This window comes from Sciurus vulgaris (assembly GCF_902686455.1).
Source record: "Sciurus vulgaris genome assembly, chromosome: 13".
NCBI classification, from domain to species: Eukaryota; Metazoa; Chordata; class Mammalia; order Rodentia; family Sciuridae; genus Sciurus; species Sciurus vulgaris.
Genome location: NC_136474.1, coordinates 73,577,390 through 73,594,406, shown reverse-complemented (window position 1 = coordinate 73,594,406; position 17,017 = coordinate 73,577,390). Strand labels below are relative to the sequence as shown.

At 35.5% G+C, this 17,017-nt stretch overlaps 1 protein-coding gene across 3 annotated transcripts in view; it reads left to right on the top strand.

Annotated features, from left to right (window-relative positions):
- The window catches only part of DYM (dymeclin), a 397,677-nt gene that overhangs the window by 231,684 nt on the left and 148,976 nt on the right, over positions 1-17,017 (top strand). The window contains exon 14 of one of the 3 annotated variants that reach the window (XM_079108988.1): positions 9,052-9,216. The exons of the other annotated variants lie outside the window; for them this stretch is intronic. Within the exon in view, the coding sequence (XP_078965114.1) occupies positions 9,052-9,216 (165 nt within the window). The remainder of the gene's footprint in view (positions 1-9,051; positions 9,217-17,017) is intronic. 3 annotated transcript variants of the gene reach the window in all.

Sequence of the window (17,017 nt, the reverse complement as noted above, 5' to 3'; positions counted from 1 at the left end):
TTATCTAATCCCAGCCAACTTCCAAAGACCCTACCACGTAATATCATCACCGTGGTGGTTATTATTTTGACATATGAATTTGGGAGACTGGGTTCACAAACTCAAGCATTGCAAGCCCCTTTTCTCCCTCCCCTTTTCCTAGGTGATATAGCCTCTCTCACCAATGTACAGATGAACAGAACACACATCTCCAGGTCTGGTCGCTGAGAACTGCATGCCCAGTCAGATGGTTGATATCATCTTTCCCTCTCATCCAAAATGGAAATCCTACCCTTTTCCAGCCTTACTTTATCTCCTTTTCCTGTTCCTGCTCTTGTGAGTGATACTATGTTTTATGCAAGTCAGAAATATGGAAGTCACTTTTGACTCTTCTTTTTTCTCACCAACCATATCCAGTTCATTACCAAGACTTGTCAATAAATATACCTAAAATTCAGCGATTTTCCTTTACCGTTACCTTGGTCTCTAATATGTTAACTTTTTTGGGGAATGGTTTTGGGAATGGAACCCTGGACTTCACTCACACCAGGCCAGCAGTCTGCCACTGAGCTATATCTGCACCCCTTCGCTCTTTCATTGAGACAGGGTCTCACTAAGTTGCCCAGGCTGGCCTCAGACTTGAAATTGTCCTGCCTTAGCCTCCTGGGTAGCTGGAATAACATCAGAGGCATGTGCCAGCACCCCCAGCTTTGTTAACTTTTTAGCAGGTCTGTTGTCAACTCTGATTCATCATCCTGTAACCAGACTGATCATGTCAAAATCAGATCTCGCCTGGAACATCTCTTCTTAATATACTTCAGATGCTTCTCATTGTTCCTAGAATAAACACAAAACTCCTCTGTGCTATGATTCTACCTACCTCTTCTCCCCCAAGGTCAACTTCCTACTGCTATGTAGGAAACATCTCCTTCCAACCCAGGTCCTTTCTTTGTGTTATTTTCTTCTGTTTGAAATTCTTTTCCTGCTTATCTTTATTCACCCTTTAAAACTTGACTGAGTCATTCTGTAGGAAATTCTTCCCTTACCTATCTGATCAGGTGAAGTTTCACCTATTTTAAGTTTCATTTGTAGTACTTCATTACCTGTTTACATCAATTTGATTATTTAATTAGTCTGTCCACCCAAATATTGACAGTGGTTCCTTAATACCAACTCATAGCAAATTTGTATTCATGTTGTGCCTGATAATCTTGGGGAAAAAAAAAAACGATTTTGGTTGGTTCAAATCAGAATACACCCATGATCCTCGTACCTCATTTGATTCCTTATGTATCAGGTTTTTTTCAGTCTAGCAGGTTTGGATTTTCAAATAAAATTTTATTACATATAGCCATGCCCATTCATTTATGTGTTTTCTATGATTGCTTTCTTTCAGAAAATGAAAAATTAACTAGTTGTAAATGAGTGCAGACCTAGATGCTTACTATCTGGCTCTTAAAAAAAAAAAAAAAAAAAAAAAAAAAAAACCTCTTTATTGATATATAATAGTTATGTGCCAACAAAATAGTGGGATTCATTGTGGCATAGTTGTACACGCACATGAAATAATTTGATCAATTTCATACCTCACTACCCACCTAATATCTAACCCTTTAAGAAAAAAGTTGCTGATGTATAGTCTAGAGCAGTATCCCTTTCTTTCTTTTTTGTTTTCTTTAACATCTTTGCCTACTCTATTAATAGGTCATTTGTCTTACAGAATATCCTGCATTCTGAATTTGCTTCTTTTCATATTCTTTAATTTGTTCTCTCACATTAATTTCTACTGTAAATTGAAAATAAACTCTAGAGAATAGATCATTCAGGTTCAGGGTTGCTTTTGTAAATATTCTTAGTAATTGTTCCTGTATATTTCCTATTTTATCATGTCAGGAGACACATATGTCTAATTATGCTGGATAAGCTGAAATTTATCAGTAGGTTCATATGGTGATAGCCTCGTCCCTTCATTCTAAATTTCATCATTATTCTTTCACATAATGTTCTTATTGATGATTTTGGGCTAAATTAGTTATTTTATTATGGGCTGCCAAGTGACAATATTTTAATTGTAATAGCAAGTGCATGTTTGTTAAGAATTCTTCTGTAAGAAGGAGGATTTTTCCTCATCATCTGTTGTTAGCTGAAAAGGCAGGATTTGTCCTTAATTTTTTTGTTTTAATATTCAATTTTCAGAAATAGATATTGATGCCTTTCTTACCTCTAGGAGTAGCCAGTAAATTTTGGTTGTTGCTTTTTTATGTTGTTTTTTAATGAACTCCTGGATTTTTATATATAGTCTGTGTGTTTTAGTCACTTGCAGAGTAATTATTCATTTTGATTTCTGTTTGTCTTTGGCCACTGGGAGACCCCTAATATTGTTTCTTATGTCCTTTTCACAGTACCCATTCATTTCATTTGTTTGGTTTTATTTTTTATGGTACTGGTGATCAAATCCAGGAACTCACATATGCTAGGCAAGCACTCTATCATTCAATTATATCCCCAGCCCATGACCCCATTTTTGTCTTTGATAATTTCCTTCTTTGTTTGCCTTTAGGTGAACATATCTCAGGCTCATTTGTATATTTTCTGTTGCAGTTCGAGAAATAGCCATTCTTCCCAGGAGCTCAGTTTTCCTTTAGTGGGCATGATGCTTAGAAACTACAATGTGCCGTTTTTTTTTTTTTTTTTGCCTAATTGCTTTGGCAAGTACTTCCAATACATTGTTGAGTATTGTTGTTCCAATACATTGTTGAGAAGTGTCCAGTTTGGGCATCCTTGCCTTGTTTCAAATCTTACAGGAATGACTTTCAGTATTTTACCACTGAGTATGTTAGGTATGGGCTTCTCATATATGACTTTTATTGTGTAGACTCTAATTTGGTGAGAGTTTTTTGTCATGAAATCATGTTGAATTTTGTCAAATGATTTTTCTGCATCTAATGAGATGATCATATACTTTTGTCTTTCATTCTATTGATGTAATATATCATATTTATTGATTTGCATAGATTGAACCATCCTTGTACTCCAGAGATAAATCCTACTTTATCATGATGGATGATCCTGTCAGTATGTTACTGACTTCCATTCCCTAGTATTTCGTTGAGGATTTTTACATCTGTGTTTATCAAAAACATTGATCTGCCATCATGGAGGAGCTCACATACTGGTCCTGAGGAGTCAGGAAACTTACTTTCATCACCTAACCCACCCCAGGATTGAACCCAGGGGCACTTAACCACTGAGCCACATACCCAGCCCATTTTGTATTTTATTTTGAGACAGGATCTCACTAAGTTACTAAGGCTGGCTTTGAACTTGTGATTCTCCAGGTTCAGCCTCCCAAGCTGTTGGAGTTACAGGCGTGTGCAACTGTGCCTCGGGCAGGACACTTTCTCTGTAACAGACTTTAATGTTAAAGTAATTTTAGGTAAACGTTCTACCACTGAGCTGCCTCCCCGGTCCCTGAACTTTCTTCTTAGAACTGTTTTTGCTATATCCCACAAATTTTGATGTTATGTTTCCATTTTCATTTATCTTGAGATTTTTAAAGATTTCTCCTTTAATTTCCTCATTGGCTCATTGATTGTTCAGGAGCATGTTGTTTCATTTCCATGTATTTGTTAATTTTCGGAAATTCCTCCTATTTAATGCTAGTTTCATATGATCATGGTCAGAAAAGATACGTGATAAAATTTCAGTCTTCTTAAATTTGCTAAAGCTTGTGTGAGCCCTACCCTATGTGATTTAATCTATCCTGGAGAATGTTTTGGGTGTACTTGAGAAGAATGTGTGTTCAGTGTAATTGTAGTATGTTAGACTTAAAGTCTAAATACAGTATTTCCTTGATCATATTCTATCTGAATGATCTATACATTGTTGAAAGTGGGATATTGAAGTCCTCTATTATTATTGTATTGGTAGTCTCTCTCTTTCTTTAGATCTTTAGTGTTTTACATATTTAGCTGCTCGTGTTGGGTGAATATATATTTACTATTATTATATCCTCTTGATCAATTGATCCCATTAACATTATGTAATATCCTTGTGTGTCTTTTTTTTTTTTAAACAGTTTTGACTTAAACTCTATTTCGTGTGTATATATAAGTATAGATACCTCTATTGTCTTTGGGTTTCATTTGTGTGGAATATCTTTTTCCATTCCTTCACTTTCAGTCTGTTTGTGCCTGCCTTCCTTTCATTTTCCTTTTCCTTCCTTTTCCCCTTCCCCTTCCTTTCCTGTCAGGGTCTTACTGTGTGGCCTAGGTTGATCTCAAACTTGCAGACTTAAACTATTATCCCTTAGCCTCTCAAGTAGCTTCAGCTACAGGCATGAGCCACCATGGCCAGCTCATGTGTGTTCTTAAAAGTGAGATGAGTCTCTTGGAGACAATATGAAAAGGAAAAAGTAAAATTATCACTGTTTACTGATAACATGGTTTTAGATAAAGAAAATCCTAGTCTTCACTTAAAAACTGTTAGAAATACTAAACAAAGTAAAAGTTGCAGGATGCAAAATCAATATAGAAAATCACTAACATTTCTATATATTTTAACAATGAATTATTTGTAAAAGTAGTCAATGGGAAAAATCCCAGTTACAGAAGCTACCTTAAAAAAAAAAAAAAAAAAAGGAAAAAAGAAAGAAAGAACAAAAAGAAAAGAAAACACAGCCACCAAACTTAGGAATAAATTTAATCAAGGAAGTAAAATGTTGATAAAAGTGACATACAGATTCAACATAATCATTATCAAAATTCTAATGTTATTTTTATAGAAATAGAAAATACAATTTTAGAATTTAAATGGAACCACAGGGTATTTTGAATAGCCAACTCAATCATGAACAAAAAGAACAAAGTAGGAGACCATACTGTATAACTACAGTAATTAAAACAGCATGGCCAAAAAAAAAAAAAGACTCAACCAATGGAACAGACAAGAGAGGCCAGAAATTAACCCACACATATATAGTCAACTGATTTTCTACGAAGGTGCCAGGAATACTCTATGGAAAAAGGGTAGTCTCTAATAAATGGTGTTGGTAAAATTGGATCTCCATATGCAGAGGAATGAAATCAGATCCTTATTCACACCACATGCAAAAATGAACTCAAAATGGGTTAAAAAAATCACACAGGGCTTGATAATAATGTTCTTTATAATAATTTGTTTTCCCATTCAGAGACATGCCAGTGTCTCTTCATTTATTCCAGTTTCTTTATATGCAACAGTAAGTTTTTATAATTTTCTTCATATAAGTTCTAAATCTTTCTTATTAAATTAATTTTTAATATTTTATGTCTACTAATGGATCTGTTAACAAGTTTCCTCTAAGGAAAGAAGGGAAAGGGAGAAACTTAAAGGAAAAAGAAAAGGATAGCTAGCATTCAGAATATTCTCAGTAGTCCTTAAAGTTTAATGCCTCTGGTAATCTTATTTTTTTTTTTTGAAAGTTTTTTAAGCATATAAATAATTGAGAAAATAAGTTAGTAAAAAATCACTGTGAAAATTACAGTTTTATCATCAAAGTACTGTAAAATACATCCATTAGAAGACTTGACTCTGGAGCCTTTTTAAGCCTTACTCTTTTGCTTGTGGTTTTTGGCATCCTCTACAGACTTGAATGTTGTTCTAGGACAGAACATTTTCATACTTTATTTTGGTGAAGGATAACCATATCGAGTAACATTTCAGAACTATACATTGCATAATCTTGGACATTTTCGTATAAGAAGGCACTAAGGAGGTTTTATTTTTTTATGAAAGTACGACTCTTAAGTAACAGTGACTGTTTTTTATGGGATAACTCCAGACCACATTTGCTTACTTCCCACGCTCTACTTTTTCTGATGGCCCAAGCTTTAAGTATAGAGGTCAGGGTAACATTTTGAAGGTCCTCCATTAGAATTCATGTTACAATGGATATTATTCACTTTGCAAAAACCTATTAGTTCTATTTTCTTTTTTTTTTTTTAGATTAAAATATAGATTAGTTTTTTTGATGTTTTAATATTGATTAATTTTAAAAGCTTTTTATCTTGAAATTGGAATTACAAAAGGGTTACAAAAATAGTACCTTTCACTCTGATTCCACATATGTTAAAATTTTATCACGTTCACTTTATCATCATTCCATTTCTCTTCTTTTGAAATGCCTATGAATGAATGTGCAGACATGATGCACCATACCTCTGAGGACTTCAATGTGTTTTTTTTTTTTTTTGTGGTGCTGGGGATTAAATGCAGGGCCTTGTGCTTGCAAGGCAAACAGTCTTACCAACTGAGCTATATCCCCAGCCCTTCAGTGTGTTTCTTTAAAAAAAAAGGACATTATCAAAATCAAGTAATGAACATTGATTTTTAAAAGCTATTGTCTAATTTGCTGTCATTCAACTTTTTGTCCTTTGCCCTGCTAATTCCCTTTTTAGAGAAAAATGCCTTTTCCCCTCTAGTAGGGAATCCAATACCAAAACCACATGTTACAGTTTGTTGTCCTTGTTTGTCTTTAATCTGAAACAGTCCCTCAGTCTTTGTCTTTCATGGCCTTCAAAAGCTAAAGGGTACACTTTTTTTTTTTTTTTTTTTTTTGTAGAATAAATCTCAATTTGAGTTTGTCTGATTCTTCAGGATTAGGTTTTGACTCTTCTGTGGTCATATCAGGAGACACATGATGTCTGCTTGTCCCATTTCTAATCGTAAAAGTAACTGCTGATCATTTTTGTTGACAAAGTGGTACTGAATCACATTTTGGGGAGGTGGGGGAGGCAAGTACCGCGATTGAACTCAGGGGCATTTGACTACTTGAGCCACATCCCCAAACCTGTTTTGTATTTTATTTAGAGACAGAACTGCTTAGTGCCTCACTTTTGCTAAGGCTAACTTTGAACTCAGCCTCCCAAGCCGCTGGGATTACAGGCATGCTCTACAACTCCTGGCTGTGAATCCCCATTTTTTAAAGAACACAGTTTTTTCAGTTTTCATGATTTTTACTCTCCTTTGGTAGATTGAATCCTTTTTGAGATTCATTAGAGTTATTTAAGTATAAGCTTACAAGACTTTTAAATTGTCTTATTGTGGATATTATTAGCTTTCTAAGACTTTTCCAATTTCAGTAAAGTTTTTAAAATCTCTTTCCCTCTATCTTTCCCTCTAGGGTGTAAGCTCTGTAACAGTAGGGATTTGTATTTTGTTCTTCACCCTCTCTTCAGTGCCCAGCACAGTAGGTATTTAGTGCCTGGCCAGTTGGTAGATTGGTTGGTTGGTTAGTGGTTAAATGGATGACTGCATTGTTCATTTGTGGAAATTTGCCCATTTAAAGTCAGTATTAGTTTTGAGTTTAGCATACTTTAAAAATCATCTGACGCCCCCTTGGTAACTTTATGCTTTTGATGTGGTTCTCTAGACACAGTTCCCTAAGACTAATAGTTAAGGTGTATCATTTGAGGTGTTCACTATTTTGTTGTTCACCTCTCGGATTGATTTTGTGTTTTCCTCTTTCAAACTTATTACACTTAAGTGGCCTAAAATATGGTACCGGTGAAATTGCCCTGACAATTATTATAATCATAATTCTTATTACTTTTTCATAATGTTGCTTCAAATGTTTGGGACAGTTTAAAGTTTTAAGTTCTGTGTTGTTTGTGGAATTAAGACTTGAAAGAGATCAAATACTCATTATTTTAAAGCTACCAGTGGTTGAGCTGCATCTAGACTTTTAAGTTTTCTGATTCCTTATTTAATATTTCCTTTGCCACAGCATCTTCCATGCTGTTGTGGTATATTATCACATATCTGCCAAGAATGTATTTGAAATACTGTGAAGAGAAAATACCATAGATTACTTATTCCACCAAAGCAGATATGTGGTTGACTAATGATACCAACTTATTTTGAGATCTTTTTCCTTATGTGTCTTTTTTTGTTTTGTTTTGTTTTAAATAGACTTAAAAAAATAGTTTTAGGTTCACAGAAGAATTAAGCAGAAAAAATACAGAGTTCTGACATATCCCTGTGGCTCTCAACCTTCCCCACTATCAACATCCTGTGCCAGAGTCAGGCATTCATTCCAAGTAATGAATGCACTGACAAATCTTTATAACCCAAAGCCTGCACTGTTACATTAAGGTTCACTTTTGATGTTGTATATTCTATGGCTTTGGACAAATGTATAAAGGATGTATTCACCTTTATAGTGTCTACAAAATATTTTCATTGCCCTAAAAATCCTGTGTGCTTTGCCTTTTCCTCCCTCCCCTCCTTCCCAACCCCTGGCAATCGCTGATCATTCTAAAACTCCCTAATTTTGCTTTTTTCACAACATCATATAGTTAGAATCACAGTATGTAGGCTTTACAGATTGGCTTCTTGATATATGCATTTGGTTCCTTCTCTGTCTTTTCATGACTTGATAGCTCATTTTTTTAGTGATAATTAATATTGTTTTCTGAATATAATGCAATTTATCCATTTTCCTACCAAAGGATATCTTGGTTATTTTTAAGTGTTTGCAGTTACAAATCTACTATAAGCATCCATATGCAGGTTTTTGGGTGGACATACTTTTTCAGCTTCTTTGGGTACATTCTAAGCACAATTGCTGGATTGTATGGTAAGAGTATCTTTAGTTTTGTAAGAAACTGCAGAGTTGTCTTCCAAAGTGACTGTGCCATTTGCATTTCCTCCACTAGTGAGTGAGAGTTTCTGTTGTTCCCAGTTCTTGCCAGCATGTGATGTGATCAGTATTCCAGTTTTTAGCTATTCTTAATGGATCTGTACTGGTGTCTCATTGTTATTTTAATTCGCATTTCTCTAATGACATATGATGGGGACCTTTTCATGTGCTAATTTGCCATCTGTATATCTTCTTTAGTGAGGTGTCTGTCCATATCTTTTGCACATTTTTAGTCGGTTTTTTATCCTTTTTATGTTCTCTTTTAATAGTTGTTTTATATTGGGCACCATCTAGTGAAGATACACAGAAAACTTTGAGGACATAAAGAATGACATTTTTTCAAAGGAAAACTCCTCTCTTTGTGTTTCTCTCCTCTTACCTTTGTCTTTCAGTTATACCTGCCGCCACTTGCGGAGATATGTTTATGTGTTGGACAAACTGTATTTCCCCCACTCTCACTCTTCTGCGCTTCAGCATTGCTTCTCGGCCCTCAGTGACAATGGAGAGGAACTCTTGTCTTTAACTTGCTCTCACATTCTCAGATCCTATGCTTCCAGGTTATTAACCTCTGCTGTCCATTTACTGCATGCTGCATGTTGTATATAACTGATAATTGCATGCTTTAATGGGACACATGTAAATGAAATGATAAGAGTGAAAATTTATATTTTAACTACTACTAAATAATTCTTTAAAGTGCTACTTGGGATTTGTTTCCTTACATATGTCTTCAGTACTTTATATTATGTTTCATGGGAAAGAGGAAGACTTTCAGCCCACAATTGTCACATAAACTTTCAGAACTTTTCTGTATTTTGTTTCTTTTGGAAATCTCTTGACTTAATTTATAGTAGTTGGAGTGGTCTGTCTGATTTGCATATGAAATACACTCTAGTTAACCATCAATTACAAATTAATTTTGCATTCTCTTTCTTGCTCTGTAAATGCACCTAAGAGCTCACTGTAGGACTTTGCCCTTGTTCTGATAGAGGCACATTCAATTGAGCAGGTTTGATTTTATAGGAAGATAGAAATCATCCTATTTGGGTTTTGTATTTCTTGCTCATTTTATTTACATACAGCGTTGTTATAAAGTCAGCGAGTTGCAATGTGTCATAGATGAGTTTAGATTAAACATAATGATGGTGGGAGTAGTAACAGACAAGCAATCAATCTCAAATATTAGAGAAATTTGACACCTGCTATTTAGTGTGTATCATGTACCAAAATAGAGGGGCAGTATGACATTACTGCTTTGTACTTTGCAGTTGACATTTTTAAACACATTTCCTATAAGTCAGAGATGACTTATACCAACACTATACTGTTAGCTAGATATGATGATTTAAGACGAGATCTTCATTGCCAAATGATTTAGAAGGAGGAGGAAAAAACTCCATGGCAACCTTAACCAGGAAATGGAAAACATTTAGAATTAAAATAGATCTTCACAGATGAAGAAACATACAAAAGCTTCAGACTACACATTATATCTAAGTGAAAACACTTTCTTAGGAAAGGAACACTGTGTGGCATCTAAGTTGGCAGAGCCTTTCTTGGTAGCAGAAAGATTTTACAGACTCATTACAGATCAGTATGATGCAGATACTTTTGAGAAATCAAGAATAGAAAATCAAGAGAAAAATAATAAAGTCAGTATACAGTGTAGAAGAATCTATCAAACTAAAGTCAATGACATTTCACTAACTTATGCAAAATGACTGTCAGGTCAGTGAATACTTTTAGAAATTATCTAGTTGCAAGGAATGGGAAGCACTACTGATCAGTGAACCTCTTAAATTGACAGCACAATTAACTTTATCCTTATTCACTAGTACATCAGTCAGGGCTGTCCACAAAACTGATAGGAGATTTTATATATATGGGCAGTGAGGAATCAATCATAGGGAATTGACTTTGATGACTCTAGGGTCTATCAAGTCTGAAATCTGTAGGCAGGTTGACAGGCTGGAAATTGTAGTAGGTATCAATGTTGCAGTCTAAATTCATGGGGGAGTTTTATGTTGTAGTCTTAAGGCAGAATTCCTTCTTCCTTGGGAAGCCCAGTCTTTGTGATGCCTTTAGCTGCCTGGATGAGTCCTATTCACATTATGGAGGGCCGTCTACTTCCCTTGAAATCAACTGATCCTAAGTGTTGAGACATCTGCAGATACTTTCATACTAACATCTAGACTAGTGTTTGACCATGGACTAGAACTAGGTGCCATGTCTAGACAAGTTGAACATAAAAAAGTAACTGTCATACTGTTCTCCTCTTTTTCCCGTGTTTGGATCTGTCCTGTCAGACTACAAGCCTCCTAAGAGTGAACACTCTGTCTTGTTCATTGTCACGCATCTTGTAGCTTCATGCCTCACATCATTAACCCTCATGAATACTGCTGGCAGCAGTTTCTCCCATTTGCCATTTGTGATAGAGGCCACTGTGTAGTGTCTTCTGGAGTCACTCCACCCTTCACCTGGCAGGGACAGAAAGGGAAAATAAATACATGGTCAGGTAGGAAGATGAAAGGAAAAGAACAAGGAAAACAAAGTAGGGAGGAACGAGAGTAAAAATGTTGAGAGGAAAAAGAAGATGGAGGCATCAGTGGCAAAAGCAGTGTGTTCTTCCTGTGCCAGCTTCAGCTGCCTGCCACGGAGCCAAATCTCCACCGTTCCTCAGGTCATCATAGAAATCCATCTAGATTTTCTACTTCCTCATTCCATGACTTTTCTGGAACCCCCTCATCACTTATCCATTTTGCTTCCTCTCTCTTCCTTCGTGTTCTCAGCTAAGTTTTAAGGTATAAACATCCAAAGGGTATTTTTAAAATTTTTAAATTATAATTTATAAATTTTACTCAGTTTGCTGGATGCAGTAGCACAAACCTGTGATCCTAATAATCTGGGAGACTGAGGCAGGAGGATCACAAATTTGAGATCAGATTGAGCAACTTAGAAAAGTCCCCAGGAACTAAGCAAGACCCTGTCTTAAAATTAAAAAGAAAAAGGATTGGCAGATAAAGCTGAATGATAAAGTGCCCTGGGTTCAACCCCTAGTACAAAAGGAAAAAAAAAAAAAAAAAAAAGTTCATGTGTACGTTCATGTGTGTGAATACACACATTCATATACATAGTACTCATAATTTGTCCTAGGACTGCACTGGTGTTTGAGAACAGGCACACTTTGGCTTCTATAGAATTCTCAGATATTTTTCACGGGAATACACATCTCCCTGGACTTGTTCTATATTTAATTATTTGGATGTAATTGTGGAGAGGCTTTATTTACTTAAATGTAAAGAAAGAATAAATGTATTCTTACTGTTGTTTTTTTTTTTTGTTTGAGTCATACTTCATGAAGTTATAAACTTTTCAGAGCTGGTGCCTCCTCCATTTTAGCCTCAAAACATTGAGATCACCTCTTGAGCTACTAACCTTAGATTTGATTTCTGCGGAAATCAAATTTAGAATTCTGAGAGAGCACTTGAGAATTTGAATTCATTGCTGGTAACTATATGAAGTCAAATGCTTAGATTTTTATGTCCAACTTTAAGTTCCACTTTCTTAAGTTTCAGGGTGGAGTTGCAAATAAGTTTTATAAGAAATCTATGAAGTAAGAAAATACCTGTTTTCCTTATTTTTAATGGACTGCATATTTAATATATTTATTTTGGCTGATGTAAAAAAACATAGTTGCTTGCTATTAGTTTAATTTGGCCAGAGGCAAGGAGAGATCAAGGAAAAGTTCAGTGTTGAGATGATTCTGTTGTACTGGCACCATTTATTTTGAAATACTGTTAACTTGGGACTTCAGTTTATTGCCTCTGGGTGCTTGAAAACTGAAAAAGAACACCAGCAGTGTTTAAAAATTGTTTTCTGTCACATTGATTTTAAGGTACTATGTTCTCTTCTTAGAAAATTAAGCATATTGACACTGAATTCCTTGGCTAGTTACTACTTTGCTATCATCAGTGGTCCTGACCTTTTGGATGCCATAGAATTCTTCTATGAAGTGTTAAAAATGATGAACCCTCTCACCAAAAGTCAGAAAGAGAAATTTTTGCCTCTAAACTTAGAAATTTCATGGACCTGATTAAGATAGAAAATTAGATTCAACTACTGTAAAAGAGGAACACCCCTCCATAACAATGGATTAATAAACAAGGTAGCCATTTATTTCTAAAATAAAGTGTGAGCTGATGTGGCAGCTCTGCCCCATAGAAGTTCCAAACCCAGAAGCCTCCTCTCTTGTGTTCCACCTCCACAGTACCTTGACCTCATCCAAAGAGTCTGGTATGGTTCACCACAAGTCCGCGCTCCAGACAATGGGAGGTGGAAGGGACTGGGATTGCATGTAAATTTCCATTTTATGGGCATCACACACCCCTCAACTAAAAGTTAGTCATAAGACTATCCAACCTGCCTGGACAGCTGGAAGTTGAGTCTTTAGCGAAGTGACTGTGGTGTGCTAAGATTGTTCTTCCTGGGTAGGAAGTGGGGATTGTTTGGGGACTACTGTCTATGCCTTACCATTGAGAGCTCCTGTCCTCGGTCATAGAATTAGCAAATGTTTACTCAATTAGTACTATGTAATTAGTATAATGCCAGCCAGTAAGAGGACTTTATGGTGAAGACAGAAAGACAAGACAAAATCTTTGGTAAAATCCCTGCCTTGTATTATTAGTTAAATGTAAAATTAGTCACGTGTAAAAAGAGATTTTTTTCTGACAGGGAGATCTGAAGTATCCTCAAACAAGTAGGATTTAAGTAGGAACAAAGGACAGTGTTAGATCAGTAGAGCAGGTGCCAAAAACTCAAATTCAAAGGAAGAGCACACAGTATATTCTGGGGCAGTAAATAGGTCATTTGTCAAGAGCAGAATTACTATAGGATTACTCAGTATTGCAACTAGTTATACCAGTTGTGGAGCAGACTCCTGAGGACCTTGAATGTTAGACCAGAACATTTCTGTATGTATGCTTTTGTTTTATTTTTTGACATTTTTTATTGCGTATGGATTTCTGTAGGCAGTTGAATTTACTTTAGGTATTTTCAAAGCATGAGTATGATATGGTCAAAGCATGCTTCTGATGATGATTGTCATGCATTTATACAAAGTTGAGAGGGAAGAATCTGAATTTAAGCAATAGACCAAAACAGAGACTAGCTGATTGTGGCAGTGGAGGTGATTAAAGGAGGAATCAATGTAAATGAATTTGAAAAATATGAATTGGCAAGCCATATTGAGGGAATGTAATCGTTGCAGTGATGAAATACTGTCATAATTCTTCCATCTTTCCTGTGTGTGTACTTAGTTCTTTTCAATCAGCACTGCACACATTTAGTATGTATTGTCAGCATGATTTATATTTTATGCTGTAAGAATATGCAGAGATATTCTTGTTACTAATAATGTTAAAAAAGCTTTTATGTAATCTAGTGTAAAGGTTGATTTTTCAAGAGCAAAGACTTTTAAAACTCTGCCTTAATAGTCTAGAGATATGGTATAATATCCAATCTTGGATTATTTTCCAATCATAAATTGTATCTGCTAGATAAAAAATGATGATTCAAGAGATGTGGTCAGTCTTCCTATTATCATAACTATGGTTATTACATAGTACTATAGTTAATAGCAGTATATTTGTAAATGAAAATTGCAAAGAGAGTAGATTTTAAGTGTTCTCACCATACAAAAGAATAAGTATGTGAGGTAATAGATATGTTAATTAAGCTGACATGGTCATTCCACAGTGTGCACCTCTATCAAAACATGTTGTACACTATAAGTATACATAGTGTTTGTCAATTAATAATAATTTTGAAAAGAGTAGTGAAAAATACTGGTTTCTGTTAAGAAATACACTAGAAATACCTATCAAAATTCATTAAAATGTGATCATCGGAGAACTTATCCTAAGGAAAGAGTTATATTTAGATACAAAATAATAGATTTGTTAAGTAAACTAGTATCCTGTCAATTCAGTGGAAAAATATGCAGCCGTTAAAATATTATAAAAAAAAATAAGTAAGATATTCAGAAAACATTGAAATAATATTAAGTGAAAAGAGAATACAAAATTTTATACTCCTATCAAAAACAACTTTAAAAGTATATATTCATATAGATCAAAAAAGCTAAATAATATATACAATAGCTATAAATACTAGCAGTAATAAATGACATTTCTTTTAAATAATTTCAAATTCATTTTTTTAATTTCTTTTCTTTTTTTATTATTTAAACAAAAGGGATACATGTTGTTTCTCTATTTGTACATGGAGTCAAGGCATACCATTTGTGTAATCATAAATTTACGTAGGGCAATGTTGTTTGATTTCATTCTGTTTATTTTTTTCCCTCCCCCCCCCCACCCCTCCCACCCCTCTTTTCCCTCTATACAGTCCTTCCCTCCTCCATTCTTACCACCCTCCTGATCCCTAACCCTAAACCTAACCCTAACCCTACGCTAACTCCTTCTAACCCCCCATTATATGTCCTCATCCCGCTCTATCAGCGAGATCATTCGTCCTTTAGTTTTTTGAGATTGGCTTATCTCACTTAGCAATGATATTCTCCAGTTTCATTCATTTGCCTGCAAATGCCATAATTTTATCATTCTTCATGGCGGAGTAATATTCCATTGTATATATATGCCACAGTTTCTTTATCCATTCATCAACTGAAGGGCATCTAGGTTGGGTTCCACAATCTGGCTATGGTGAATTGAGTGAAATTCATTTTTTATGAATTTTTCAAGATTATACAAATTAAAGTTTCTCCCTCCTCATCTTTGCCCTCCTCCTCATTTGCCCTAATTTTTCACATGTTGGTGTATAATATAGTGTCAGTTTATTGACACAGAACTGCAAGTGACTCGCAGAGTGAGTAGAGCTTCCATGGTGTGATCTCAGAGACTTCTCTGATGACTTATTTTAGAATGTGTATACATTCACTTTTTTCTTCTCTTTCCTTTTTAACTAAATAGGTTTATAAATCTACGAAGCACAACATTAAATCATTTCTATATCTAAACTGTAGCACTTCCCAATTTGGGGGTATTTTGGCCCATTCATTGTGTCTTTTATATGTGGTTTAAAAATCACATCTGGTGGACTGGGGATATATAGCTCGGTTGGTAGAGTTGCTTGCCTCCCATGCCAAGGCCCTGGGTTCAATTCCCTAGCACCCCAAAAAAATAAAAAATAAAAAAATGAAATCACATCTGTGCCATTTTCATGGTTTGAAAGAATTGCATCTTCATTCTAAAATCTAACACACTGTTTTAAGTTTCCTCAAAAGTTTTTTAAAATAACCAAAATAGTCTTTTCATGGTGTACCACTCACTAAATCTGTAACAAAAAAATCTGAAACCATAGTAATAATTTTCATGCATATGATACGTGTCCTTAATAATTGTTGGGCTGTGTGCTTTATTGATTACTGTGCCACTTCTGTGGCAGAAATGAAATGTATTATCCACTTAAGTCATTATGGTTTCCTTTTGTATTACATATGCCCTGCTTAATGCTGTCATCATACTCCTTCCATGTTCTAGAATGTGCTCTGTGGTCTTGGAGATTAACTGCTTTGTACTTAGTATGGTATAAATCAAATAGAACAGGTAACATCCAGACTTGAAAAGTTGGTTAGAAAATACAATAAGCAGTTAATGTTGTTGTTAGAATTCCCTCTTCTAACTTGGTATGTGTTCTGGCTTGGGGTTTTTCTTTCTTCTTCTGAAGTGCTGTAGGAATGAATTGGTGCTGCACACTCTGAAGAAAGGGGACACCTCGGCCACCATCTGTGCTGGATGTCACAACCAGGGTGGATAGCTTTGACCCACCCTCCTCTCTTGGCTTTTCTGACAACAGACTCTGTTTTCTTTCCACCCTTTTGCCATTTGTTTTTAGGCTTTGGGGTTTTTAAATATTAGAATTCACTAGGGCTTGTTCCTGAGATGCTCCTTTCTTTTCACTCAAATTCTTATCTTAGGCATTTTCATCATTTTCTTCACTTTGCAGTGTCAACCATGAGCCAATACTTCCCAGATTCATAACCTCCTGCTGAAATGCCGAATTCCAGTCCACACTTGTCAGGCGCCTAACAGCACCACCGCTCCTGCTTCTCATTCACACCTCTCCCGGCGATTCTTAGGCCTTCTCTGTGACCCTTGTGTCTTGTCATTCCCTCCATCTCAGTGCTTGCAGCCACCAAGTTGCTTTTGCCTGTCTCGTGAGAATCATCATTTTCCCCCTTCACCCCTGCATCCATCCTCACTCTATCTCAGTTCTGTACCCAAAATACAGATTGAATCTCTTTCTTTTTTCTGTTCCTTCTGCCAACCACCCTGGCGC